The sequence below is a fragment of the Dioszegia hungarica genome, assembly GCF_025882075.1.
Source record: "Dioszegia hungarica strain PDD-24b-2 chromosome Unknown MKK02contig_32, whole genome shotgun sequence".
NCBI classification, from domain to species: domain Eukaryota; kingdom Fungi; phylum Basidiomycota; class Tremellomycetes; order Tremellales; family Bulleribasidiaceae; genus Dioszegia; species Dioszegia hungarica.
Genome location: NW_026515781.1, coordinates 713,148 through 738,283, shown reverse-complemented (window position 1 = coordinate 738,283; position 25,136 = coordinate 713,148). Strand labels below are relative to the sequence as shown.

The 25,136-nt window shown below is 56.7% G+C and overlaps 11 protein-coding genes across 11 annotated transcripts; 5 read left to right on the top strand and 6 right to left on the bottom strand.

Annotated features, from left to right (window-relative positions):
• Positions 1-1,026: 1,026 nt before the first annotated feature.
• On the top strand, positions 1,027-2,277 carry MKK02DRAFT_30927 (uncharacterized protein; the record flags this gene model as incomplete). The annotated part of the gene is made up of 3 exons (XM_053088172.1): positions 1,027-1,118; positions 1,169-2,196; positions 2,228-2,277. 3 exons carry the CDS (start codon positions 1,027-1,029, stop codon positions 2,275-2,277), a joined length of 1,170 nt encoding a protein of 389 aa, XP_052941735.1.
• Positions 2,278-2,537: 260 nt separating this feature from the next.
• Positions 2,538-4,651, bottom strand: MKK02DRAFT_41595 (uncharacterized protein; the record flags this gene model as incomplete). The annotated part of the gene is made up of 4 exons (XM_053091623.1): positions 2,538-2,999; positions 3,054-3,224; positions 3,274-3,333; positions 3,749-4,651. 4 exons carry the CDS (start codon positions 4,649-4,651, stop codon positions 2,538-2,540), a joined length of 1,596 nt encoding a protein of 531 aa, XP_052941734.1.
• A 542-nt stretch (positions 4,652-5,193) lies between these two features.
• Positions 5,194-6,883, bottom strand: MKK02DRAFT_30925 (uncharacterized protein; the record flags this gene model as incomplete). The annotated part of the gene is made up of 9 exons (XM_053088171.1): positions 5,194-5,251; positions 5,300-5,434; positions 5,485-5,609; positions 5,658-5,694; positions 5,761-5,831; positions 5,868-6,026; positions 6,323-6,533; positions 6,586-6,654; positions 6,702-6,883. 9 exons carry the CDS (start codon positions 6,881-6,883, stop codon positions 5,194-5,196), a joined length of 1,047 nt encoding a protein of 348 aa, XP_052941733.1.
• Positions 6,884-7,205: 322 nt separating this feature from the next.
• On the top strand, positions 7,206-7,844 carry MKK02DRAFT_30924 (uncharacterized protein; the record flags this gene model as incomplete). Its single annotated transcript, XM_053088170.1, has 1 exon — positions 7,206-7,844. The coding sequence occupies one exon, from the start codon at positions 7,206-7,208 to the stop codon at positions 7,842-7,844; it is 639 nt and encodes a 212-aa protein (XP_052941732.1).
• A 488-nt stretch (positions 7,845-8,332) lies between these two features.
• On the bottom strand, positions 8,333-9,269 carry MKK02DRAFT_35671 (uncharacterized protein; the record flags this gene model as incomplete). The annotated part of the gene is made up of 4 exons (XM_053089238.1): positions 8,333-8,543; positions 8,599-8,750; positions 8,834-8,983; positions 9,042-9,269. The coding sequence occupies 4 exons, from the start codon at positions 9,267-9,269 to the stop codon at positions 8,333-8,335; spliced, it is 741 nt and encodes a 246-aa protein (XP_052941731.1).
• Positions 9,270-9,469: 200 nt separating this feature from the next.
• MKK02DRAFT_30922 (Alpha/Beta hydrolase protein) lies at positions 9,470-10,952 on the top strand (the record flags this gene model as incomplete). Its single annotated transcript, XM_053088169.1, has 8 exons — positions 9,470-9,502; positions 9,563-9,671; positions 9,723-9,983; positions 10,035-10,151; positions 10,211-10,230; positions 10,281-10,334; positions 10,392-10,454; positions 10,515-10,952. The coding sequence occupies 8 exons, from the start codon at positions 9,470-9,472 to the stop codon at positions 10,950-10,952; spliced, it is 1,095 nt and encodes a 364-aa protein (XP_052941730.1).
• A 1,133-nt stretch (positions 10,953-12,085) lies between these two features.
• Positions 12,086-13,658, bottom strand: MKK02DRAFT_35669 (methyltransferase-domain-containing protein; the record flags this gene model as incomplete). Its single annotated transcript, XM_053089237.1, has 4 exons — positions 12,086-12,329; positions 12,398-12,876; positions 12,921-13,002; positions 13,057-13,658. The coding sequence occupies 4 exons, from the start codon at positions 13,656-13,658 to the stop codon at positions 12,086-12,088; spliced, it is 1,407 nt and encodes a 468-aa protein (XP_052941729.1).
• A 200-nt stretch (positions 13,659-13,858) lies between these two features.
• On the top strand, positions 13,859-14,795 carry MKK02DRAFT_35668 (uncharacterized protein; the record flags this gene model as incomplete). The annotated part of the gene is made up of 5 exons (XM_053089236.1): positions 13,859-13,862; positions 13,912-14,050; positions 14,104-14,312; positions 14,376-14,539; positions 14,655-14,795. 5 exons carry the CDS (start codon positions 13,859-13,861, stop codon positions 14,793-14,795), a joined length of 657 nt encoding a protein of 218 aa, XP_052941728.1.
• A 333-nt stretch (positions 14,796-15,128) lies between these two features.
• On the top strand, positions 15,129-15,713 carry MKK02DRAFT_41588 (uncharacterized protein; the record flags this gene model as incomplete). The annotated part of the gene is made up of 2 exons (XM_053091622.1): positions 15,129-15,498; positions 15,562-15,713. 2 exons carry the CDS (start codon positions 15,129-15,131, stop codon positions 15,711-15,713), a joined length of 522 nt encoding a protein of 173 aa, XP_052941727.1.
• Positions 15,714-15,931: 218 nt separating this feature from the next.
• On the bottom strand, positions 15,932-19,750 carry MKK02DRAFT_21014 (uncharacterized protein; the record flags this gene model as incomplete). Its single annotated transcript, XM_053086350.1, has 3 exons — positions 15,932-16,998; positions 17,051-19,616; positions 19,670-19,750. The coding sequence occupies 3 exons, from the start codon at positions 19,748-19,750 to the stop codon at positions 15,932-15,934; spliced, it is 3,714 nt and encodes a 1,237-aa protein (XP_052941726.1).
• A 4,210-nt stretch (positions 19,751-23,960) lies between these two features.
• Positions 23,961-24,919, bottom strand: MKK02DRAFT_30918 (armadillo-type protein; the record flags this gene model as incomplete). The annotated part of the gene is made up of 5 exons (XM_053088168.1): positions 23,961-23,995; positions 24,053-24,310; positions 24,356-24,621; positions 24,668-24,770; positions 24,820-24,919. The coding sequence occupies 5 exons, from the start codon at positions 24,917-24,919 to the stop codon at positions 23,961-23,963; spliced, it is 762 nt and encodes a 253-aa protein (XP_052941725.1).
• Between the last annotated feature and the right edge of the window lie 217 nt (positions 24,920-25,136).

Below are 25,136 nucleotides of genomic sequence, written 5' to 3'. Positions count from 1 at the left end.
TTCTCCTAGTGTTTTCTCTCTTCTTTCGTTTGATAACGATGTAGTCAGGTGTCATCAGCTACAGCTGTAGAGCAGGTCAAATGATCCGTTGTCGCCAGACTCAGCAATGCCAGAGCCTAGATTGTAGAAGGGCACGTTCCTATGCATGATGTCGCAGATGGACCGTCAGCTGATGGAGCGGGCGCACGGGCGGGTCGCCTGGGCTTGGCGAAGTCCAGACAGCCACTTGTCAGCTGAGGTGCCGAAGGCGAGGCCTAGCGGCAGAAGATCAGGTCCGAGCGGGTGGACCACCAGAGTGGAGGTCAATTTCCTAATCCGATCTACCCGCAAGCGGCAGTTGCGATCAGAATTTGAGACACCTTCGGGTATTTCCCCATTCAACACGACCTTCCAAGGTGCCCGCCTCCTCAGCTTCTGAGACTGCCCGCATTGCAACGGAATGGCCTTCTTTCCCCGCTCCGGCTCGTCCTGCGCCTGCGCCTGCGACGATCTTTCGGGACAGGCACCATCACACCGCTGGCATCACGCCCAATGTCTCGCTACCGTTCCCATTCCACCTCCATCATCCGGTCGATCTACTGATCGCCTGTCTCACCGACCCTTCTCCGCTGTGCTCGCTAGGCGCCTGGAATGGCGGAATAATGTGGCTCCCGATATCGATCACCTGCGACCCGTGCATTTATTGGTGATGTCTCGAGACGCAATTTATTGCTGTGGTCTGCCATTCTACATTTCCGACCATGGTGATGTCACGCAGGAGAGGGAGGTACCGGGGCGCTTGCGCTGGGCTCGTGATGTGCGTCTGAATGTTGATGCTGCCTACCTCGAGAGGAGGGGGAGGGTAGAATGGGAGGACGGGACGATATATAGGTAGGTGAGATGTCTCGTCGACCAGGAACGTCTTTCCACAAGTCCACTTACACTTACACTCACGGCCTTTGATCAACCTCAACTGATCTGATCATCACTCGTAGCTTGCCCAGCCCATCGAATACCCGCTAGCAGGCAAGCAGGCGGTACAGCAAGATGCTTATGAGTTTCACGGGACCGAAGCGGGGAGACAAGTCTGAGAAGGGGATGATACGGTCATTATGGAGTAGTCTGACCAGGAGACCAGCGTAAGTGCCCATTCCCCATTCTGTATGAGACACGGCAGCTGAATAGGTAGATATCCAGCTTATATGAAATCCTCAGACCTCCGCGCGGTACCGCCGGTCATCACCTCCCCTATCATCTGCTGCCCTACCTGCCAACACCCCACGTCTGACCAGCTGCAACTCCAGCAGCTACCTCCTCGACCAGTCTCGGCGCCACCTCGACCGGCTCGTCCAGCCCCGCTCATCATGCCCATGCGGAATACCTCCTCCGCGCCCACTACTCCTCTCGTAGTGTCCAAGCATACCGCAAATAGCCTCTACGCCCTCAAGTCCTTCTCCACCACGCACCTCTCCCTCGGTCCCATGTCCACTCCCAAAACCCTTCCCTCGTCATCGTCGACCTCCGCATTTGGCGACATACTTCACTTCCCTACTCCCCCTCGTCGGCCGGCTCGACCACCCACCCCTAAACCGCCCTCACCCGCCCAATGGTTCAGCCGGGACTCAATGACCTCCTCCTCCATCCCCATCTCCGCGCCCCGACTCGCCGCTCTGGACCTATTCGAGCCATTCTCCCTCCTCCCCGGACTCCCATCCCCCACACCGAGCTCCGCCGAGTCGACTAAACGGCTCATCCCCTCCCCATCCATCCCCGAGATCATCATGGAATCCCCAGAGCCCGAGGAGGTCTGTGACCTAGAGTACGCCCTCACTCTGCGCCCCACGTCCACGTACACTTCCATCCCAATTCCAATGTCTCGGCTCAGGGCGGCGGTCCGGGATCGGCATGAAGTGGATCTCTCGCCGGAGGACGCGGAGGCGGCGGCGTACCTCGCGGAGCAGTGGCGGAGGAATGGGAACCGGGATAGTATCGCACTGTCGTGTTCGTCACTCTTATCGGACTTGGAGGACAGTGGGGATCAGGAGGACTCGGCCAGCGATGCGGCCGTTTCGGATTCGGATTCCTCGTCGTCGTTGGGATGTCTGACGCCCGCGGGATCCCCAGGCGCGGAGGAGACGGCGCTGAGTCCGTGGTCGGTGCCGGTGCAACAGAGGCGGAAGGGGTCGGTGGTGTTTCCCAGCAGGGCGAGCGCGTCTTGTGTGTCGTTGGGGAAGTTCTGAGGTGGTAGGTAGGGAGAGAGGAGAGGACAATTTTGGGTTCATAGATATCGATAGGTAGGTAGTCGGGGTTGTATTGTATCGTGTGTCGTGTCTGTAGAGTTGTAGTAAGTCATGTATACTATCTGCGTATTCTCATCATCAGTCAGTATCGGTGAGCTGGAGAAGCTGCGCTGAGCTGCGTGTCCGTTCAGCACGGCGAAGTGGGCCAAAAACACAAGATAAGACATCCCTCGGATAGCCAAAGCAGATACAAACCCCCTCCCCTCATATCCTACAGCGATCGCTCTCTGCGCCGACCAGATTCTACATCGCGTCTGATCACCTGAAAGGGTCCGCGGCCTCATAGTTTGCCGATTCCCTCGTCCCTCTCGAGCTCGTCGGGCTCGACGCCTGACTCCACTGCCCTCCCGCTCCCCACGGGTTGGCTCCCTGTCCCTGTCCCTGTCCTTGCCCGTACCCCTGTGACTGCTTGACCTGGCCCACCCTCCCCTCACCAAACGTCGTCCACGACTTTCCCTGCCCACTTTGATCCTGTCCCGGCTGGCCATACTGCCGCTGTTGCTGGTAGTCCTGGCCAAAGGAAGCCTGGTATGAGGGGGACGTCTCGTCGAAGGGGTTCTCGGCGTAGTCGTACGGACGAGGAGCGATCGGTGGGGGTGCGGGAGCGCGTGATTTGGGTTGTGTGTTCTCCCGGGAAGAGGAAGAGGAGGAGGATTTGCTAGCTTTCCATCGGGCGTGCGACTCGTCGAATTTGGAGTGATCGAAGAGCGCTTCGGCCTCCTGCATTGTCAGCTATGTCATTTGCTATGGGCAAAAGCGAATGTCAAAGCTCACCTCGTCGTCATCATCCAGCCGACCATAATTGTCCCTAGCGGTATCCCGCGACATCCCGCCCATCTCCATATCGAGGCCCCGCTCCGGCTCCGCGCCTGGAACCTGAACGAGCACAGTCTTGTGCGTGTCCCACTCGACCGTCAATACATTCTGGAGCTGCGCCCGCGCAGACTAGCTATCAGCTGCCCGCCACTACTTTAAGTTGATGCAGGAAGCTTACTGAAGGGATAAAGGATGACAGCTTTTTCTTGACGTCGAGCATCGCGTCTACTTGGTTCTTCTGGGAGTCGTTACAAAGGTTGATATGCACAGGTAGTGGTAGAGCGTATGTACAGACAGGACCAGCCTGATGGATCGATTGTCGTCGCTGAAGCTGAAGGGGATATGGACAGTAATAGAGTGAAGTGGTGAGTCAGATAGCCAGCTAAGGTTTGCCTTTCAGAGTTGCACAGCCAGGCACGTCCTTGTGTTCTTTTCCCCGCCAAGCCCTGAAACACGCGTTTAATTTGTTACCGCTTCCGGTAAATGAGGAATGAGGCGGGTGGCACTTTGAGAGACTTTGAGTGGCACAAGGGTGGATGGCAAAGAGACATATGGGGCGCAGCTCGACGTTCCATGACATCAAAATACACACACTCGGCTGCCAGCACCACTTTCGCTATACATGATCTCAAAAGAACGTGGAGAGAAGCTACGATATCCTCTTGCGCGAAGAGCTTGAACTGTTCGGCTCCCGGGATCCAGACATGGGCGAAATCGTCCGCGTCAGCCGGAGCTGCTCGCAGACCAGCATCAGAGCTGAGACAGCTCAGCGTCGCAGACCCCCTCTCGCTCTCCTCGAAGACCCGCTCATTCGCCCCCACGGTGAACAGCTTGAAACTGCCCAAGACCGCTTTCCAATTCATACCGCGCCATACGGTCTGCTGTGCATCGGTAGTGTGTTTTGATGGCGGAGGATAGAAGACGATTGGCATCTTCTTCAGTCGCTCGAGTAGACAGGTGGATAAGAAGTCCGAAGGAAAGGCATCGTCGAACAACTTCTCCCCTTCCTCCGGTCCATCACCCGATGTGAGCAGCAAAGTGGCGATGTTGCGGCGCTGACCAGCTTCGATTGTGGTGTAGGAGACTCGGAAAGCGGGACGATTGAGGTGGTGATTGATCTGAATGGACCCCGTTTCCAAGAAGACATGATGCGTCTCGTCGTGGTCACCGTGATCTGAGCACGAGCGCGTCAAAGAGCGAACCTCGCCAGCGCGGCGGAATCGCTGATGGAAGGAGTGGAGGTCCCAGCGGAGGGCCTTGTCCGTGAAGCGGCTCTGAGTCTGAGTCAGCGAACAGATGAAGCAATCCGTTCCAGACATGAGTTGATGATTGCTCAAGATCGCTTGCATGCTGGAAGCGATCGTGTGGGGTTCTCCCCTGGCGTAAACAACCCTCTTTTCCTCCGTAGGAAGGGGATCTCCCTGTCCGTCCAGGGTGGAGAGAGTGCAGACTACCTCTGAGCGGGTCCAGTCTTCATGAACCCTTTTGTATTCGTCACATTCAATATGGTGTTCATGATCCGTCTTGGACTCGATGCGGAACCTGGTGACGGCCATGATGATAATCCTCGAATCAAATGGTAACTAGCTTGGTGAGCGGAGAAGTATGATAGGTAACGGACTCATTGATGCTTAGGAGGATGAGGCTACCAACGCGTCGGATTCGTGGCATATGTTACACTCGGCCTGAGGTGCAGGCCTTACGTTTTGTTAGATCCTTTTTTGATTGACTCATGGAGCCTGATCGAGAGACGGAACTGGCAAAGCTTGACCGGCCGACATACGTCGGTGAGTCCATAGTACTGTAAAGCCTTTCCTTTACCTGTATATCGTAGCGGGATCGTGTACTCGTCGACTGACTTGGCCAGGCTGATCGCCTGCGGTGAGAGCGCAGCCGAGAATGACGGCCGTCGCGGAGAGGCCTTTGCTAACGCGAGCTTGAGCCTGCTGACTTCAAACCCATCAGTGGTCCAAAGAGAAGGTTTGAAGCCATAGTGAGGTGTCAGGAGTGGTTAGTGCAGACGCTGTATAGCTTCCAGCGGGTTATTCTCACATCATACAACGAAGTTCTCCTTCCAAGAATGCCACATACATTGACCTCAAAGACCGCCCATCACGCCCAAAACGGCCAACATCAGAACACTCAAGCCCGTCACTCTGTCCACATCAGCATCGGCACAATAAGCTGTCAGCCGCGCAACTCACCCGATAGCCGGCTTGCCCGTCGTGGGGGATGCATCCGACGTATCGTATGACGTGCTGGATAGGGTGAAGTTGGGGCTATATGAAAAGGCCGAACTCAATCCCCCGGTACTATTGCGTTGGATGGCGGTCCACACCCTGTCTCTTTCAGCTAGCAATCAACCTGCAGTATAGGCTCGAGTACCCACAGTGAATGACCCAGCCCCTGAGCAAAGAGCTCGGACGGCTGAGAGTTACCGTTCGCAGTGTTTGGAAAGGTCGAGACGGTCCAATTGTAGGCGTTACCAGTCAGGTTGAGGTTGGCTACACCGCACTGCCATATCAGCGACGATCCCTTCCCATGTAGTGCATCACGACTGACCCAACAATTGGCCCTCTGATATTGGTTCTCACAGATACTAGACGTCAGCGGGAGAATTGCCCCGGTGATGCTACATGCTCATCTCCGAAGGAAAGGGACTCACGTGTTTGTGAGGAAGAACGGCGGCGTGCCTTTGAAGACGATCTGGAGCGTCTCGTTCGCTCGTACCCCGCTCTACCCATCAGCTATCTAGAGATCATCGGAACTCACTTGTCCATAGGTCGCTCCAGGCCATCCCGTCTCCATGCATGGAACGCTCCCCGCGCCAATGTTGGTGAGTTGCTGTGTGTTGACTGTGCGAAGCGACATTGTGGCGTAGTGGATATGAAATGCTGAGGTGGGAGGACGTGGAGCTGGGGAGACTGCTATCTATTTGAAGTCAGACTGAGGTTGGTGAACGGATAGGTAAGCTTGAAGCGAGATGAAGCTATCAAGGGTGTCTAACTCAAGCTCAACCGGCCCGCGGCGGGTCCGGCGGGTCCAACCGCTTCCGCGCGCTGATGTCCGCCGCAAGTCCGATGACGCAACACGGTATTGCCAAGACGCTCAGAGCTAAATATCGATGTGATGCTTGATATCTCCCGGTAATGCCCCGCCGCACTATCCTATATCACGGCTGCCCATGCAGCTATGCAGAGCTGCTGGTAGCCATAGCCAGTACAGACCGAAAGGTATTCCCAGTGAGACTCGCGCGAGCCGTCGCGCCAACACGCACCATCGAGCTCCGCTGTCGCGGTAAAGAGTAGCCAAGGCCAAGATCCATTCGCACCGGTCAGATGACCCGCAGGCTGAGCAGGGCATGCTCCGATCCGCGCGGCGCGGTACAGCTGGCACAGCATGGCGATTCCCGGCTTTCGAATCCGGAGGAATGTGTTGCTGATATCATCATACCCGCTCCGGGCTGCTCCGCGGCCGGATGATGGCGCACGACGTAGCAGCAAGTATAGCTATGGCTGTGGCTATGGTTCGTTTCTCGGCCTTCAAGGCGAAGCAGAAGCTTGTGTCGGTCGCATATGTTCTCGCTAGAGTGGGAAGGCGGTACACGTAATGTGCGAGCTAGCTGGCTGTCCAAGATCTACCATGGCCAGGGCCGATGCCGCGGCCAGTGCCACAGAAGTCAGTGCAGCTCTCGGAAGCCTGCAAGATCTCCTGCCTTTGTCCTGTGCTGTTCCAGATTGGATCTGTGACGCTGGTCTGCTTATCCATGCCGTGATGTCTGTCGTCATCCCTTACCTCTTCGTCCGTGATCTAGCTACGTTGGTCCTTCCAGCCTATCTTGTCGCGGCGAAACGCGTGTGAGCATTGCAGTCCTTTGATTCGTCCTCCCCGAGATGCACTGCCTTATCGGATAATTGACACGCGATCTGGAGAGCTTATCCCTTCTACTGCACCCTTGTGAAGTACCAGCCTGCGCTTCCCGCCAGGAGTATTTAGTCGGTCCACCTTTCTCGATTGCAAGCACCTCTCTCGCCGCCCACTCATCCAACGCATTCGCCACTCACTCGCGTCCTAGCTATTGCTTTTCCCCTTCGACGTACAACTCACAAGATGAGTGCCTCACAGCCCACAACCGGGCAGACCAATGTGTCCACCGCAGCGGCCGATGCAGGCCTCACTGCTCTCAAGACTCGTCTCAAATCGAAGTTCGTTATCGCCTGCGCGCTCAATGAGGAGTTTGACAACGAATGGAAGTGGCGCCCGGTCCCCAAGTACACCCTCTCCACCCTCTCTCCCGAGTGGGTATCGCTCGATGAGAAGGACGTCGACCTCCCTCTCATCGCTGAACTCTACGCGAGGCTGTCCACGTTGTGGCACAGCATCCGCGTCGACACGAGCTTCTATGAGGGTCTGACCGAGACGTGGCTCAAGGACCAGGTCGACGAGGAGGATGCCGCGTTAGAGAAGTGGACCGCCAAAGTCTCCACCTTTCTCAGGAAGACCTGCAACGAGAATAAGCACTTGGAGAAGCTGTCGGTGGGTGCAGTCTCGCAGAAGGAGCTTAAGGGTGCTCTAAAGAAAGGCTGGGGAGCGGACGTGGAAGCCAGCCGCAAGATCATGGCGCGAGTGCAAGCGGCCGTCACGCCGTATACTCTCAATGGCGCCAGCATCGCCTCAAATCGCTTTGACAAGCCTGCCTCTGAGTACTGGCCTGGGGTGTTGAAGCGGGCTTTGGAAGACCAGGCGTAGATCCTGTGCTGCTTCGTGCCATCGAGCACAACTGGCCGAGGATCCCCTGTGAATCCTGATGATCATACTGTACCATAATCGAAATGAAGTCGTATACATGTCCCCGATCAGTGCGCGTGGTGATCATCCCCTGAATACCTAAGCTTGCAAATCGCATCCAGAGGTTGGACTGTGAGAGCCCGTAGAATCCATCCTCTCCCTCTCTTCAATCAGTCCTCCCTTCAATTCCGCTGCTGAGTGCGTCATAGTAGCGGTCGATGTGATGACATTTTGCAAGTACAGGATGAGAGATTCTTGCAAGGATCCGAGTATCAGCAGTTCATTTTTTGGCATTGTGGGAGAACGAATAATGTCAGTATGCGGGCGTTACAGAGATATCCAATCGTAGGACGATCAACTTTCCCCTTGCCGAATAAGCAACGTAGTCAGTAGATTGAGGTCCTGGCTCAGAAGTAAGCATACATCATCCCCACCCCTTCCTCCCGCCTTTACGCAGCAAACTCCCTTACCGCCCTCCCCACCTCCTCCTTCCCCGTCCCCACCTCACCCTTCTCCGCCCTCTCCAGCACCCTCTTGATCGCAATAGTCTGGCTGACATCTCCCGCCTTGAACCATATTCGCCCATTCATGCCCACTGCGATCTCGAACGGGAACTGCGCGGCGAGAGCGGGGAGGAGGGGGTGTTTTGGTGTAAGGAGTCTACGTTGTCAGCTGAGTCGACTCATGCAAGGCGATGGAGTTGAGCAGAGCTCACTGTCGTGCGAACTCGAGCGAGGTAGTGATCATCAACCCTCCCTTCAACTCGCCGAACCCTTCTGCTTTTCCCGATGCGGCGTCGAAGCATTCAATTTCGGTTTCCATATCTCTGTTGGCGAGTGATACGCGGGCGTACACCAGCATCCCGACCTGCTGCATCAGCTGAATCCCCTCTCAGATCGCAAAGAGTCAAGTCAAGATCAAGGGGGACGAGTATGCGGCCGGAAATTTACCTTGAGATTCGGCTTGCTCCGCTTCGTAGCTCCCTCAAATGCCAACGCATCTAGCGAAGCCATTTGACTTGACCCCAAGTCCACTCTGAAGCCTTCAGAGTGCCGAGCGATGACTGTGCCTAGGACGAGTTCCCTCTGCGCCGGGATGTACTACGTCGTCAGCTTACGGTCAATGACGACTGTAATCTTTAGCAGCCTGCCAGCTCACCCGCTTAGATCGGCCATCCACCCAGTAGCTCTCGCTCGTATCTTTCCCTTTGCCCTTCTGACTACTAAGCAGGCCTAAGCGAGTAGCAATGAAACTCGAGGACGCATCGGCGCTGGGACCGGCATACGGGTCGGAAGATCGGGAGGAAGAGGCTGAGATTCCGGGGCCGAGGGTGAGTGCCGATGTCGAAGGGAGAGAGACGGTATCGCCGGGAAGTACGAGGGTCATTGTGGGTATGATAATGCTGATGATGAACTGAGAGGGAATATGATATGGTTGATCGAGCTTGAGCTGCAGCGAAGCTTGGAGAACGATTTTTGGCTGTGACGGTTAAACTTTGGATAAACCTAGCTGTTTCAGAATGAGGCAGACGTTGACGAGCAGCTTGAAGGTATCCTCCGTTGTACTTCATCAGAGTGGCCAGCAAGATGTCACTGAGCTCAGCTGCAACGCTGCTCAAGGTGAGCGGGAGCTCCACTGACATATCTGGTTTGAAGGTCTGACAGGAACTGAACAAACAGTATGTCGCCGGAACAGCAGCGACTGGGTCCGTCCTCGTCGCTGGCGGATTATGGTATTTCCAGCGACATCTGATATACCCCTCCAACCTGCCATCTGGGTCACGCACAGGTCAGCTCACTTTTGAAAGCAATAGACACCGGACTGAGCTTACAAGCGTAGATGTGCCCACTCCCGCGCAGATCGGATTGCCCTACGAAGATATCACCCTCACGACGAACGATCACCTCAAGCTCCACGCGTACCTCATTCCCGCTCGTCGTAGACCCGTGACACTACAAGATCTACAGTCGCTCAGTAATGAGGACAGGAAGGCGAGAATGAAGGCGGAGGTGGATGGTTGGGTGGAAGAAATGGGGAAGGAGGATGCGGTGGAGTATATCAAGAGCAGACCGACGGTCGTGTTCTTCCATGCGAATGCTGGTAAGCTCAAGGTCAGACCCAGCCGATAAGGTCGCTGAGCTGACGCAACAGGTAATATGGGACACCGACTACCGCTCGCGAGAAAGTTCAACGTTGAGCATGGGTGTAATGTCTTTATGCTCAGTTACAGGGGGTATGGGAAGTCAGAGGGCCATGCGTCAGAGCTGGGTGAGCCCTTCTGCTCATGACCCCGCTTGCAAATGTCGTACTTTCAGCTGACAGTGGAGGGATGCGGATAGATGTGGAGGTGAGCTAGCCAGAGGTCAACTCCGCCTGGGATATAGCTGACATGTCGAGGCGGCTCTGCAGTACATCCAGGCGCATCCGCTCATTGGCAAGACAAAGTTGATCGTCAGTTGCCTGCTCATATAGTGTCGTGCCTGTCCGAGACCAGAGCTGAGACCTCAGGTGTACGGTCAATCAATCGGCGGAGCTGTGTCTCTTTATGCGGCAGCGAGTCACCCAGACATGGTGAGCCCCATCCCACGTTGTACCTCATTCGACTGGTACGGACCGCATGCTGACACCCAGATCTCCGGTATCATCATCGAAAATACCTTTCTCTCTCTTCCCCTTCTCATTCCATCCATAATGCCCCAGATCCCCCGCTTCCTCCTCCCCATCCTCCTCACTGAACAATGGGACGCCGCGCTTTCACTACCAAAGATACGCAAATCCACGCCGATACTCATGCTCAGCGGGAAGAAGGACGAGCTTGTGCCTCCTTCGCATATGGTGGAACTCCGGCGAATTAGGGAGGGCGGGAGGGTCCAAGAGGCCTCTTGGCAAGAGGAGGGTCAGGCAGCAAACGCGGCCAGGGAGAAGAAAGATCTAGGTGGGAAAGTCAGATGGAGAGAGTTCCCGAGTGGGACGCATAATGATACGTGCCTGATACCGGGGTATTGGAAGGAGATTGGGGAGTGGATCAGGGAGGAGGTGGAGGGGTTGCCGGTGGAGAAGGGGGAGTAGCGGAGGGGATCGGCGTGAATATCTTTGTACATACAGCTAAGTTACCCCTAATGCTATAGGCTGCCTCTTGTTTCGTTTCCAACCGTCATCCGCCCATCCCCTGAACATCTGTCTCGCCGCACTATGGCTGCATGGCCTCCTGCCAACAAGCACTTTGTCGTGTATCTATCACCGCCCACCGGATTGTCCGACCGACTGCGATATTAGCTACAAGCCTTGCCTTCCGCTCTTTTCCCCGGCTCCTGGGCCCGAAGACCAGACATACCGCCGCACAACAACTCACTCCGCAGCATGACCAGCCCCACGTCCTGCTTACTTCCGGTGCTGGAGGCGCTTGGGGTCTGCCCTTTGATATGTCCGGTGCTGCTCCATCAGTCCTCTGGCCTCCCCGTTGGTTCATCAACCCTTCGCATTGGAACTGAAGGGCCCAAACTCACATCGCGACATCTGCGCCTGCGGGTCAGGCTGCATCGTCTTGTACTCGGACTGGGTATCGCTCAAGTGGGAATATGAGGGATCATATCCTTGTACAGGAGTCGAGAGGGGCTCCTTTGGCTTTTTGACCGGGGGAGGGGCGCCTAGGTGGGGCATGTCGAGGGGTGACCGGCGATATGGAGTCTATGTGTCGCTCTTCTATATGGTCGGAGTGTCGAGATAGATGAAGAGTCTAATCGGTATGGGTGTGATCAGTACAGTGAAGGGTCCGATGATCGCTATATCACTAGCTCTAGATCACTGATCACGTTCGTGTTGGCGTTGATGAGGGACGCGATCCCTTTGGAGTTAGATTAAGCTCTGCGTCCTTCACGACGGCCTTGCCGAGCTGAGCTTGCTCAAAGTCTATCAGTGGACGCTCAGAGCCGGCGCAGGGTATGCAGTCCTTGCACACAGGAGCGGATGATCAATCTGAAGGATGGTGTGTGGGAAGGATGATTGAGTGGCGTGTGGAAAGGAACAGCCGTCCGCGTCAAATTGTTTTCGGCCGATCTCATCTCTGATCATCGTATTGGCGCGTAGACGCTTGCGGATAGACTGCTACATAGTGTCCGCTGGCCAGACATCATGCATCAACGTCTACGCTGCCTTGAATACGCGATGATCCCTCCCAAACCACCCATACCCGTTGAAGATAATCACCGCTTCTTATAGACACACCCCCGCAAGATCTCTTCCCCCTCTTTCACCCTCTCCGCCCAGCCCTCCTCCCCCCTAGCCGCACCCCTCGGTACCGGCGCCTCCTTTGTAAACTCAAACAGGGTAAAGTGCGTGGAGGGTGCTTTCTGCGATACAAGTTTGAATCCAAAGGACTCGATTTTGGCCGTGAAGGAGGGGATGGAGATGAAGCGGGAGGTTACTTCAGCGATATGGAATGTACCGCTGCTGTGTCAGCTGGGTCCATTCTGACACGACCGGGGGCGACGATTAGACGATGGTAGCAGACTCACCCCTCCCTGAGGATCCGGCACGCCTCATATATTCCTCCGACCCAATTAACACCCATCAGGCTCAAACAGCACACCACGACATCCACCACCTCGCTCGCTTCGGCCGCTTTTGCCTTTCCCTTCGCCTTCTTCCCTCTCCGACCCAACGCACTTGCCTCACCCTCCTCCTCGTCCGCCGCTACGCCAGCTGCCAACCCGCCCGGCCGACCAGGTAATGGCACCCCTTCCAGAAAGTCGGCTTCAACGACCCAGCCCCCGCCTGCGCCGGGCATGACGACGCCGGGGGAGCCAGAATCACCGACGAGGTCATAGCTCATCACGAGCTTTTTTTGGGGTACGAGCGCCTTGGCGAGGCCGGCATCGCCGCACCCGAGGTCGACGATGAGGGTTTTGGGGGGCAGGGGGGTGAGGAGGTCGATCAGGTGTGGGAGGGGCGGGGAGGGCCAAGCGGATGTGAGAGCACGGTGGGTCTGGTGGTACTGTCGAGTCAGCTCAAGATGCAACAGAGTATGACGAAACGCACATCTTCAAAGATCTTGGGGTCGGCCTTCATCATGGAGACAGCTTCGGTAGAGGGATTTGAGTAGAGTTGTTCATTGATCCACCTATATCGTCAGCTTCTGCCCCGCGAATATCGTGCTTGACTCAGCTGGACATACCTGAATCTCGCACCCTCCAGCTTCGCCTGCATCCCCTTCTGCATATCGGTCAAGCTCGAGTCCCCGCCTTTGCCCTTCTTGCCGGACTTGGGCGTATTGTGCGGTAAAGGCAACTCGGCAGGGGCCGGTTTCCCATCCTCCGTCCTCTTCTCTTCCCTCTGCGCCTCCGGCTGTTTTCTCTCTGCAGCCTCCTTGGCCTTCGCTTTCTTCGCTGGCGGTCCCTGTCCCCCCGAGCCCGAAGCATTCGCCTCGGCCCTCCCTCTCGCTCCTTTTCCCTTCATCTCGACCTTCTTGCCTCCGTTTCCCCCATTCCCCCCGTTCCCTTTCCCCTTCTTCTCACCAGCACCCGCCGAGGAACCCATGTTGAACCCCTCCCCACCCTTCTCCCGCACCTCTCCACCCTCCACCTTCTTCATCACCTTGTGGAAGTTACTCTCTGTGATCTGTAATCGGTTCGACCCGGTGCCGCCTCCACCCGTGAACGGCGCACTAGCGCGCTTGCGCTTCTTGTTGCCGTCTTTGTGGGCTTTGCCGAGGGTCGGAGCGGAGAGCGTCGAGGGGCCCGCGGAGGGGTCTTGGAAGGAGGAGGCGAAGAGTGACATGCTGTCGAGGCTTATGGGTGCATGGAAGGAGAAGAGATGGTTGGACCACCTCCACCGTGCCCTTGGCTCTAGCAAATCTTTGGGTGCCACTTTCGGTCATTCCTGCAATCTCCGTCTGGGCCTCGCTTGCTTTGGCTCAGCGCTGGGCTGCCTTTCTCTTTGCTTCTGTATCGTCCTTCATATAGGAGACATCTGGCAGCATGGGTGAGCTCAAGTTTGTGTTGCTGACATCCTACATGAGCTGACCGTACAGACTACCAAAATCGAGCAGGAGCCAACAAGGGGTCTGGAGGTGTGGCGGGCGCATCCGAAGCAGCCGTTGACCGTCGAGAGCGATTGAGGAAGTTGGCCCTGGAGACGATCGATCTCGCGAGGGATCCGTATATCCTCAGGTCAGCTCAATATTCCCGTCACTGTGTCAGGCAGGACGAAAACTGACCAACAGAACCCACCTGGGAACCCTAGAATGTCGTCTTTGCCTCACCTTGCACGTAAACGAAGGATCCTACCTCGCCCACACCCAAGGGAAGAAACATCAGACCAATCTCGCCCGGCGTGCGGCTCAGCACAACAAGTCGGAAGCGTTGATGATCAAGAATGTGCCTGAGCAGGTCCAAGTCAAGAAAAAGGTGTTTGTGAAAATTGGACGGCCAGGTGAGTTGACATCACCCCAGGAGATACGTCTACAAGATCATTGGGATTGTGCTGATTGTTCAGGATACCGGATTGTGAAGATCAGGGAACCAGTTTCTCAGCGCATGGGCCTGCTGTTTACGGTCTCACTGCCAGAGATCAAGCAGGGTGAACGGCCAAGGAGGCGGTTTATGAGTGCGTTTGAGCAGAAGCGGGAAATACCCAATAGGGCGTTCCAGTACTTTGTTGTGAGTCTCTCCCTCAATTCACTCCGCAGGCTGTAACGTCCTCCCTTTATGCGATGCGAACAGCTCGCGCGCCGTCGGATTAGAGACTTCCGAAGCGCAAAGCTGACACCCGTAGCTCGCGGCAGAACCATACGAGACAATAGCGTTCGCGGTCCCAGCGAAGGATATGGTAGAGGAGGAAGAAGACCCAGAGAGCGTGTGGGAGTACTGGGATGCGGATGAGAAGGTGTACAGCTGTCAGTTCCTGTTCAAGTAGGCGGGGGAATATCAGGACACGAGGCGAAAACGGCGTTGGGGCTAAACGCTATCTGTAACAGTCGAGTATTGTATGTATAGCCTTATCCAACTATTCTCGCGTCCGCCCTGCTTGGCCTTCAATGCCACCAATGAGCAAGTCTCAGCCGGCAGGGTTGGACGTCACGCAGAGTCTCGAAGATGCGAGCGACGTCTCAGGGTCTGAGGCAAACAAATTAAAGCGCCCCCGGAACCCAGCTCGATTTTGCCACCCAGCTCGTCCGACTTTCAAAAGTCGCAACTCAATCCATCCATCTATCGCCCATCTACCCATCTCCCTCCTCCTCCAAGCACAATGTCCCTCTCCCCAACCCTCCTCACGACCGCCCGATCAACCTACCGCGCCGTCCTCCGGTCCGCCCGCATCACATTCGCAGGTGATCTCCCCCGGCGTGCGGCGCTCGAGAACGCCGTCAGGGCGACATTTCGGAGTCGGACCATGACACCTCCTACGCCTGGCCCTTCCTCATCTTCCTCGGCACCCGCATCGTCATCATCGTCCTCCTCGCCAGCATCGCCATCGCATACATCGTCGGAAGGTGGAGTTGGAGAGCAGGAGGTAGATCCGGCGTTGATAGCTCAGCGATTGGCGGAGTGGGGAGAGATTGCGAGCTTCCTAAGGAGGAACGTCGTACAGGGAACGATGGATGAGTCGGGGTCATACAGTGAGTCCCACAGCTACAGGAGACGATGCGTCCAGCTGCTAGAAGCGTTATGCTGACTCGCAGAACTCCGCTTGACCAAAGACACCGAGCTAAACGATAACGAGCGTGACAAGCCCGCGGCTGTCCAGCCCCTCACTCCCTTCCCAAATCGAGACAAGTCGGCGCCTAGACCCAAATGCGGCGAGACGCCCCCAGAAGCACCGGCCTTCTGGTAGAAACGGGCAAGGCATGCACGGAATGGGAGTCTCTTCAGTCTATACTTTCATGGAACGCTGAGTCGTACTGATGCTCGATGTGCATGATCTCAAACCCTATGAGATATGTATAGACGCCTAACCTAGATGCTATGTACCGAACAAATATAAGTATATGCAAACAACAATTTCACAATTTCCCTCTCTCCCTCCCTCGCACTGTGTCCGCCAGATGGACATCAAAGCTCAATCACATCCCCAACGCAACACCTACACGACATCCGCATATCCACCTTTCCCCCTGTCCTCTCCACACCCGCCTGCAGCGCCGCCTGCGTTGTAGGTACCTGCTGCTCCGGTACAACCGTCACCGCCGCCTTGGTAGGTGACCTCGTCGGTAGATACCCCGATAGGAGAGACAACGCCGACGAGCCGAACGACCCCGCCGAAGCCGACTTGGTCATCTGTACCGATCCCGCCGTTTCGTCCGCTAGCGCCAGTAGGGTTCGAGCGGGCGAGAGGACCGGGTCCGATACTGCCCGGTTTATCGGCATCGGTATGGCCATTGCCGGCTGGAAGGGCAATGTCCCAGCGGCAGCGACAGCGAGCGGGAAATGGGGGAGCACGAAAGGAGGGAGGTCCACCCCGTCGTACAGCTCCGTACCCGTCTCCATCTCCGCCTCGGACCCGCCTGTCCCTCGCGGGGCCTTGGAAAGACCAAAGAAACTCTCCCGTTTGGATTGTTTGGCGCTTGGAATACCCGGAGAGGGGACAGAAGGGAAGCCCCACGCTCTCATCCGGAACGAGTTGAGGTCGGGCTCGGGTTCCGCCTCGCCATCTGACGAATGGGGGCCGAGATCGGTATCGCACGGAGTGGATGTGAAGGGGTGGGATGGAGTGCCCATCGCGGGCGTAGCGGGGGTGATGATGGGTGTCGAGGGCCAAGGTGAATTGTACGACCCGCCCGTCCCGAATGTCGAGGGTGACTGTGAGGGAGCCAACGCTGAGGCATACGGCTGTTGCTGCTGGTATTCGAACGTACTAGGCGGGGACTGGTACGGCTTGAACGACCACTCGGGCTGGGCAGGTTCCGCGAAACGAACAGGCTTGAGTTGAGCCTCGAGGGCCGCGATACGCTGTTCTGCCGCCTCCTTGTCCCGCCGTTCTCGCTCGACAGCGGAGGTGAGGTTGAAAAGCTGCGCTCGCATCTCGCTGAGCACCCGACTTTCCTGTACCCCGCTAGAAGGGGTGCTTCGCGCGGGCGATTCAGGCGGGTTGGTCGAGAGCGTCAATAATCGGTCGCCCACTGCGGAATCAGCTCCGACCTCTCTGATGAACCCGATTCGGGGCAAGCTCACATTTCCTGACCCGATCCCTCAAGATCCCAGACTCTCGCTTCTCATCCTCCAACCGCTCCTCCAGACTCCTACATCGTTCCCTCCACCCATCCACATCCTCCCGGAGCGCATCCCTCTCCATCTCCAATTCGAGCATATCGTCCCTCCACCTTCCTGTTGTTCCCTCGCTGTCCAGACTCCGCCGTGCGGGCTGGATCTCCATCTCCTCCAGAGACCCAAATGAGCGGAAGGTGAATGGCCGATCAGAGACGGGCGGAGCAGAGTGCCATCCGTCCCCCATCGCAGTGCCCATCCCCAGACCTAGCCCGAGCGGTTCCCGCTCATCCCCTTCATCCTTCTCTAGCACTTCCGAGAGGATCCGCCCTGATCCCGCGTTAGGGTGTATACCGAGCCCGACCAGCGACTTGGGGCGAGGACACGGTCGGTTCGACGAGCGGGGCACATGAGCCCAGCTGGAGCCGGGAGGGGAGGTAAGTGGGGGACTGGAGATATCGTTGGGCGGAGGAGGGGAGACGACGCTCCGATCGTTGATGGACCATCGGGACGAGACGGAGCTACCGGCGCTCATGCTCTCGAGCACAGCCGGGTCCCTGTCCTTCTTGTAGGAGATGGAGCTGCGCCTGCCTGAGCCGGAAAGCCGGCGCCGCGGACCCGCCATCCGCGCAGTTTTGGGCGTCACAACGGTTGCGGTCAGAGGAGACGTGGTAGATCCGGAAGTCGTAGTGGAGATGGAGGCCTTGGCGCTGATGCCTGATAAAGGCCGAGGACGTCCGCGACCGATCATCCCGTACCCCTTCGTCGGCGAAGTCGGGGCGGGGCGATTGATGCCCCTGGAGAAGGATCCGATGGACTCGATGGAGCCAGGTGTACCGACAGGACCGGAAGAGAGGAGGTGTAGCTCCCTCAGCCTGCTCGGTGTAGGCTGAACGATAGGTGTGGACTGCACCTCGTGCGTGGTGGTCGGAAGCAGGTCGAGCGAGGTATCGCCTTCATGCTCCACATGTTCCTCATCCTCTTCCTCCTCGATCTCCTCGACTTCCGGCAGGACCGCCAGATTTCCCTGGAAGCTACCTCGCTTCGGCATGCTCTCCAGCCCAAAACCCAGACTCTCCTCCTTGAATCCGCTAGACCACTTGTCAAAGCTCATGGGCGGAGCATCGTCCGCTGGCCAAGCAGGAAACAGGCTCGGCTCGGGTATAGGCGTAGCAATATGGCTAGACGCCGAAGGGAGACCGAGCGAGTTTGGTCGGCCGAACGAGAAGGTGCCGGAACCCCATGCGCTCGAGAGCGGGCGGGACGACGAGGCGGTCGAGGAGGTATCGTCCTCCAGGTCCGGGAGCGATATCTCCGCCGGCCGTTCCTCGATGATGGGCGAGGACAGCGGCGAGTTTCCTGTGAGCTTCTCGAGAGCCTTCCGCCTAGATTCCTCCTTTGCCATCTCGGCCTCCGAGGGCTCAAACTTGAGCCGCGTCCCGCTCAGTGCGCTCCGCGGACCCAGCTTGGACTCGTCTGGACTAACGGGCGAGCCGGGTGTGGAGGGAAAGCTGGGTGATGAGGGGATACCGAGGGAGATGGGTCGTACAGCGCCGATTTTGAGAGCGGAGAGGGAGATGGAATCGGAGCGGGTATGGGAGTGGCGTTTGCGCGCGGGTGTGTGTGGGGTGGAGGGGATAGGAGATTCTCCGTTGAAGCCGGAGAGGGAGAGGCGGTGTGGAGCTGATGGCGACGGCATGAGGGGTGTTGCGCCGGTAAAGAGGAGCGAAGGCGGGCGGGCGGGGGTACCAAGCGCGAGCTTATCCAGGCCTGCTGGAGCTGATGTTGAAGCGGGGGTGTCGGATGGTCTGGAAGGCGAAGGAGGCAAGTTGAGCTCTTGCGACCGGAGTGAGAGGGAGGGGAGGAGTGAGGGATTGATGCGGGTCCGACGGTTTGGCGAGCCTGTAGGCGATCTCGAGGGCGAGGGAGGAAGAGCGCCCGGTTTCGCACCGAACGAGAAGGCAGAAAGGCGCTGCTTGACCGCATGAACGTTCTCCGCTTCTTCCGGCGCTGACGCTAGTAGAGGCCCACCGAAAGGGTCGTCCAGCTCGCTCGTCTCCAGCAGCGGCGTCGCGGGCGTCAGATTGATCTCCCGCGGGACAGGTAGATTGAGCTTGAACTCCGCCATCCGTATTCCTGCCCGCCGAGATACCGGTTCCTCCTCCACCATTGCCTCCGGCGGTCGCTGGAGCGAGAGCGAGTGGGGCAAAGCAGAGATAGACGACATCTGCCGTCGATGCCGCCCGCTCGCTTTTGCCCCGGACCGTACTCGCTCGTGCCCCATGACTGGTCCAACCCGACCGAGCGGTTCCGCTAGACCGCCATCCAGCATTTTGCCCTTCCCCTTGCTGTTGACGCGGACGTGGGTCGAGATGTTGCCGCCGTTCTCGGTCGAGAGGGGAAGGACGGTAGATGGGAGACGAGGGGAGCGAGAGGCGAGGGAGGATTTTGTAGATGACCCAGAGGCGGTCTGGGTGTGGGAGGGACCCGCGGAAGAGGGACCGGAGGTGCGGGTTGCCCGGAACGACTTGAGCTAGTTGATCAGCTCTGTCATTTCCTCCTGTCCGGGAGTAGCTGCCGACTCACCTTCTTCTTTGCAGCTTCCAGTTTCCTTGCTCTCCTCTCCTCTTCAGCCAGATCCGAGGTAGAAGTAGACGCCAGCGACATGTGGTTGACCGATAAGTTGAGTGATGGTTCGCGTCAACTTTGAGGTCGCCGAAGATGAGTGTGGAGATCGTGAGGTTTGTCGTCAATGAGCGTGATCGTAAACGAGTGTGGTGGGCCGAGTCCGAGAGGCGGTGAGAGGTGGTCGGAAGAGGGATACAGAAGAGTTGATATCAACTCAACGCATGAGGGTAAACCGAGAAGGCCCAAAGGAACCCCCCAGAACTCCGCCCCTTATTGGCGAAAGGGACAAAGTTTACGGAGGAGAAATCGGGAGGGGTCCGATGGGTCCGAGCGCGAACGTTTGGCGCGGGCTGGACGGAGGCGGAGGCGTGCTGACCGGCAGCGGTAGACGACAAGATAAAAGATATGGGATGTTGACGAGATAGTTGCGCAGCTGATTTGCCGCGTCTGTCAACGCGCGACTTGTGGCGAATGATAAAACGCGTCGACCCTTCGCGATTTCTTGCCGTTCCTGCGGCCTTCTGTCCGGCGAGCCGAGCTTTGAGGAGAAGGAGAGGTGTGTGAGAAGCAAGCTGTAATGCAGAAGACGGTAGCTGTGGAGGAATGGACGACGATAGAGTCGTAAGTCGTCGCAGATTGTCAGGATAAGGTTTGGACAAGGCGCGTCCGAGCAAAGTGGCGTTATTTCCCACTCGTACCTCGTGCCTTATTAAGGGCTCGTTTCAAGCGCGTCTAAATACCGCTTCAAGCGATTCGCAGTCCCGTTTCAGGAACAGGGCTACTGCGAGGCTTGGTCCACTGGAGCGGACACCATATCGTGCGGTCCCTGCCGGGAGCGAGGGGTGGCAGGATTCGGGCGACCACCCACAGCGATAAGCCCTATCTTCTGCTCTCATAGTTGCAACACAAATATGCAGTACAACAGACAGCGACAGGTGGTGCTGGAGCGGGGTGGTCGTAGTATGCGCACAGGTACTCAGCGCAGGCGGCGTGTTCACGACGCTGAACGAAGCCGCTCGGCGAGATTGGAGCGTCTGCTTTTCTGCGGTGCTCATGTACCTGTGTCCGATGGTATGCCTCTTGCGGGTTAGCCTTTAATGTCAAGTCTTGCCGGACACTGACGCAACAAAAATATCTCCTCGGTCTCGGCTTACAGCCTTTGTGACTCAGGAGCCCTTGGTCCAGGTGGGTGAGTCCCCGGTATGGAAGCGAGATCTGTGGTGACCCGGCGCTCTCCTGTTAAGCGGGAGGGTCATGGAGCTATAAGCCCGGACCCTAGTGGTGGCGCGGAAACGCACACCCGCTAAGCACTTCCATCCGGCCTAACCTATGCCTCGCCGTGAGTCACACTTTCGTGCGTCACGATATCAACAGACATAGGCCGGACCCAATGCTGGTACCGCCAGCATCGTCATGACGCACCACCTGGATTGTATTTATCGGAAGCAGTCAACACCCACCGCAAACCCATGTACTCCTCACGCGCGAACTTACGGAGTGGGTTTGAAACGCCGCACATGTGGCGGTACGCTGGGCGGAAGCAATCTACAGACGCTCGTGCGCACGGGACGGGTACAGGAATGGAAAGACCGCTGCAGCAGCATGCACTGAACGTCCATATTTTGGACTTGTAGCTGGAGATGAGATGAAGAAGAGGAGGATCTTTAAAGTTTTCCTAGAGGGCTCGAGCTCAGGCACGGTAATTTAAGTTGTGTGTCAGGAAAGATCGACGCTTGGTGATCGGTCTTACGAACTTTTACGGTAACGTTATAGATGTCTAGATGCCTCCGCGTACTCTCCGCGTGTTTGTGACTGTTTGACAGCCTTCAAAATCCGGGATCGAAGCACATGTGCAGACTCAATGAGCAGGCATGTTGCGCGCATCACGCGTCACGGCCAGCGCAGCACCCAACTCTGCAATCGAGAATGGACCAGTGAGCACTTCTGCGGTAGTACCGTCGCACCGCTTGCACTGCAATATCTAGTACATCTGGAAACTTCAACATCCGCCTCTACAGCCGCGGAGACAAGCTCGTACTACGCACGCAAGAATCATTGTCAAGCATGCAGCGATGGGCGGTGCAGCACGCAGGACCAGAAGTGAGTGGGAACAAAAAGAAACTAAATTTGGGTCGAATCGAACCCGCGACTTGGAGCAAAAACTTTGGCCAGATTCCGCGCCTAAGCTAGCCCTCCACCGCTATGCAACGGGGGTACGAGAGTCCCGGTGCACCGCAGCAGATTGCGCGTCCCCAAAATCAGACTAATATATACCGCTTTGGCAACTTGTTGCCATTGAGCGCCCACCTGCTGCCAACTTACCACCCCACAATAACAGCTATCGCGCTACAACGACTAGCAAAGAATGTTCGTCTCAACCAGGTCTGAATAGTACGGAATGGAGCCATGAGGCTGAGCTTAAGGAACGTCAGTCGTACTGATGCAGATCTCACCACAAGCTGATAGTGTGGCGCTCCTTGCATCCGCGTCGGACCGGCTCGGACCCGAAGGCATCACTCGCTTGAGTGGGCATGCTCGCATATTGGCTATTGGCTCGTCTGAAGTATGTTGGCAGGCGCCCCACTCACGGTCATACCTCCACCCGCTGATGCAGCCAGACAAGATTGGAGGACTGGCGAGGGTGAGCGTGAGCCTCTGCATTGGCTGCGGCCCAGTGGTATAGCCGGTGGTCATGCCCGCAGAGTCCAAACATGTCTCACATGTCACACCTCCATCGCTGATTACATCGATTGGGGACTTTTACCTTCCAAGAGCCTCTCTACGATTCGAACCTCCGATATCATTCAAAAAAGATTGACGGCTAAGAAGACTTAGACCTTGACCCGTCAGGAGGTTGGAGGGTAGACGGAGTGATGAGTAGCTAACTTGATAGAAACACTTGTATCTCAGAGCAATAAGTATGCACATCAATCACCCTTCCGTTGAGTCACGCCAAGTTGTGACCCTCTTGACATACCCCGCGGGCGTCCAAGCAAGCTCTGGCCACTATATCAATACTCCTCGATATCACATATTACAAAACACCATATTCCCCTCTCCATGGCCCAATATTATACACCCCTGCTTCGCCTTGTGCCAGAGGTCTTCTCCGAGGAGTCGTACGAATTCATCACCATGAACGGAAACTCCTGCTGCGAAAACAAATTGCGTGCAAGCAAGGTCTGCAGATACTGGCGAGACGAACAGTCCATCTTTATCACGCACTTTGTTCACCCTGGAGATGGTACCAAGGAGTAAATCATCGTAAGTTTGCAGCTCGCGTGTACGTCTGCCTGCTGAACTGTGCAGTTATCGCGAACACGGATCAACAAGATATGGATTGACGCCTACAATCGCGGCATGCAGATACGGCAGATCACCAACGAGCTTCGGCTCCGATATGGGCTCACCTGTGTGGCGGATCCTGGCAATGACATTGAGACGGAACGCTATAACGACATGTGCTGGTACAACGAGATAGTGCGTATCTCAAAGATGCTCGGTGTCACAGCTGAGAGCTGACAGGGTAGATGGCCACCACCGCCGGTACGTTGCGTTCTTCCTAGGGGCCGAACGGTCGTCACTGATGGCGCAGTACATGTCTCGACTTTCCTCGAGTTAGTGACGGAGCTGGAAGCGAAATCCCAAGTCCCGACCGATTGGTTCAAACAGGCCGCACCAAAGGAATCGGGATATGGCCCTGCCGTGTCCACCTACCTGCCCAACAAGGATGACCGGATCCCGCTCGCTTTCCAAGCTATCCTCCAAATTGGAACGCGTGCTGCTCGAGGAACCGATCAAGGCGTCTCTTGAGTGGTATATCGCGCAGTACCCGGTCGACACGGACGCCTACCTGGAGCCCTCCGTACTCCCATGGGTGGACAAGGTCGACGAAATCACCGCAGAGGAGAAGAGGAAGGCTCAGGGTCATACGGCGCTTCCCGTGAGTCCATACCTCTCCGGCGTAGCCCTCGACCTGATCAGCGTCATAGTCCGAAACAGACACGCCCGTACGCGATGGGGAGACACCCAAAGTCGGTATACTAGAAAGCATGTTTGGCAGGCTGTTTGGGTACCCCTCGGCCAAGACCACGCACATCGAGTAAGATTGTAAGAATGCTGGGAGAGTCAACGTTTTTGTAGTAGGATGAGTGTGTTGTATCAGTAGTTGACGAAACTTGGACGTCGCAGCAGATGAGATCCGTGGTGTAAAGTCGCATGATCCCCCCGGGCCTGATGCCCACGTAATCTAGTAAGCCGCAGCAGCGATAAGTTTTGTCAATTCTGCCCCGTCAGCAACGATTCTTCCATGACACGATCCCAGCCGGACTAGACACTCACGGCTCAGCTCGACCTGCTCATTCACCACACCCGCCTTGACATCGTTGTCTCCGTTTCCTGGAATCGCCACCATTTCGCCATCCACCTTCCATCCCGCCTTTTCAGCCCACTGCTTGACCTCCCCCTCTGACAGGTCCAACCACCGCGCGAGCTGCGCCGTCTTTATCCGTGAGAAGCTAGAAGAGATGGAGCGGGCAAAGTTGAGCTGAGTCGTAGATGTGAAATGAGGGTTTTGGGGGAGGTAGACATCGCGCAGGGCTAGGGAGTCAGCTAGATCCCAGCAATGAAAGGGATAGGACGTACTGCTCGCACCCTCAGACTCGCCGTTCAGTTCCGACCAGAACTGCGTAAACTGGCACGTCCGGCTCAGCTGATGCAGCTTTTGCAAGAATGGCAAGACAACCACCAGACTCTGGTCGTCCGAGTCGATATCGGACAAGATGGCCGCTGGTTCCCGGAGCAAGTGGAGGCAGAGAGTGAAGTCGGGTCCGTGGACGGTGTGCGAGAGCGCTTTGAGGAGGATGTGGGTGATGATGTCGGGATTTGACATGTGGGGGTTGAACTGGTACCTGTTCGGTCAGCCCCCTCCGCGTTCATCTGATCGGAAGGGCTCACAATTTCAGAACGGCAAGGTATGCGAGGAGATCATATTCCCCGCTTTGGACCTGCGCTTGGAGGTACTCCTCCATATATGACAGGTTCGTAGGGTTGTATCGGTCTATCCTATTAGCTCGCCATGTGACACCTGCAAGCGGGTTCCGACGTACCGACGCCGTGGATGAGCTCGTGGATGACCTCTGTCCGGCTGGACGGGCTGTGCCACTCGTTGAGGCTCTTTACGGGCGCTGCGGATGTTGATTCGGACATGGCTGTATAGGTATAGCAAGGTATAAGGAAGGACAAAGAGATAGATGGCTTGACTTTTGCTTGCGTACGGGTATCAATTCCTTTCGCTGTGGATGGGTGTGATGACGTGGCGCCAGTTGTTGCTGAAACGTCCTTGCCGTAAAACGCGTCCAGAGCTTGGTCCACTTTAACTTTCACGCGTAGACAAGCACCATACATACACCTTCGCACAGCTAAC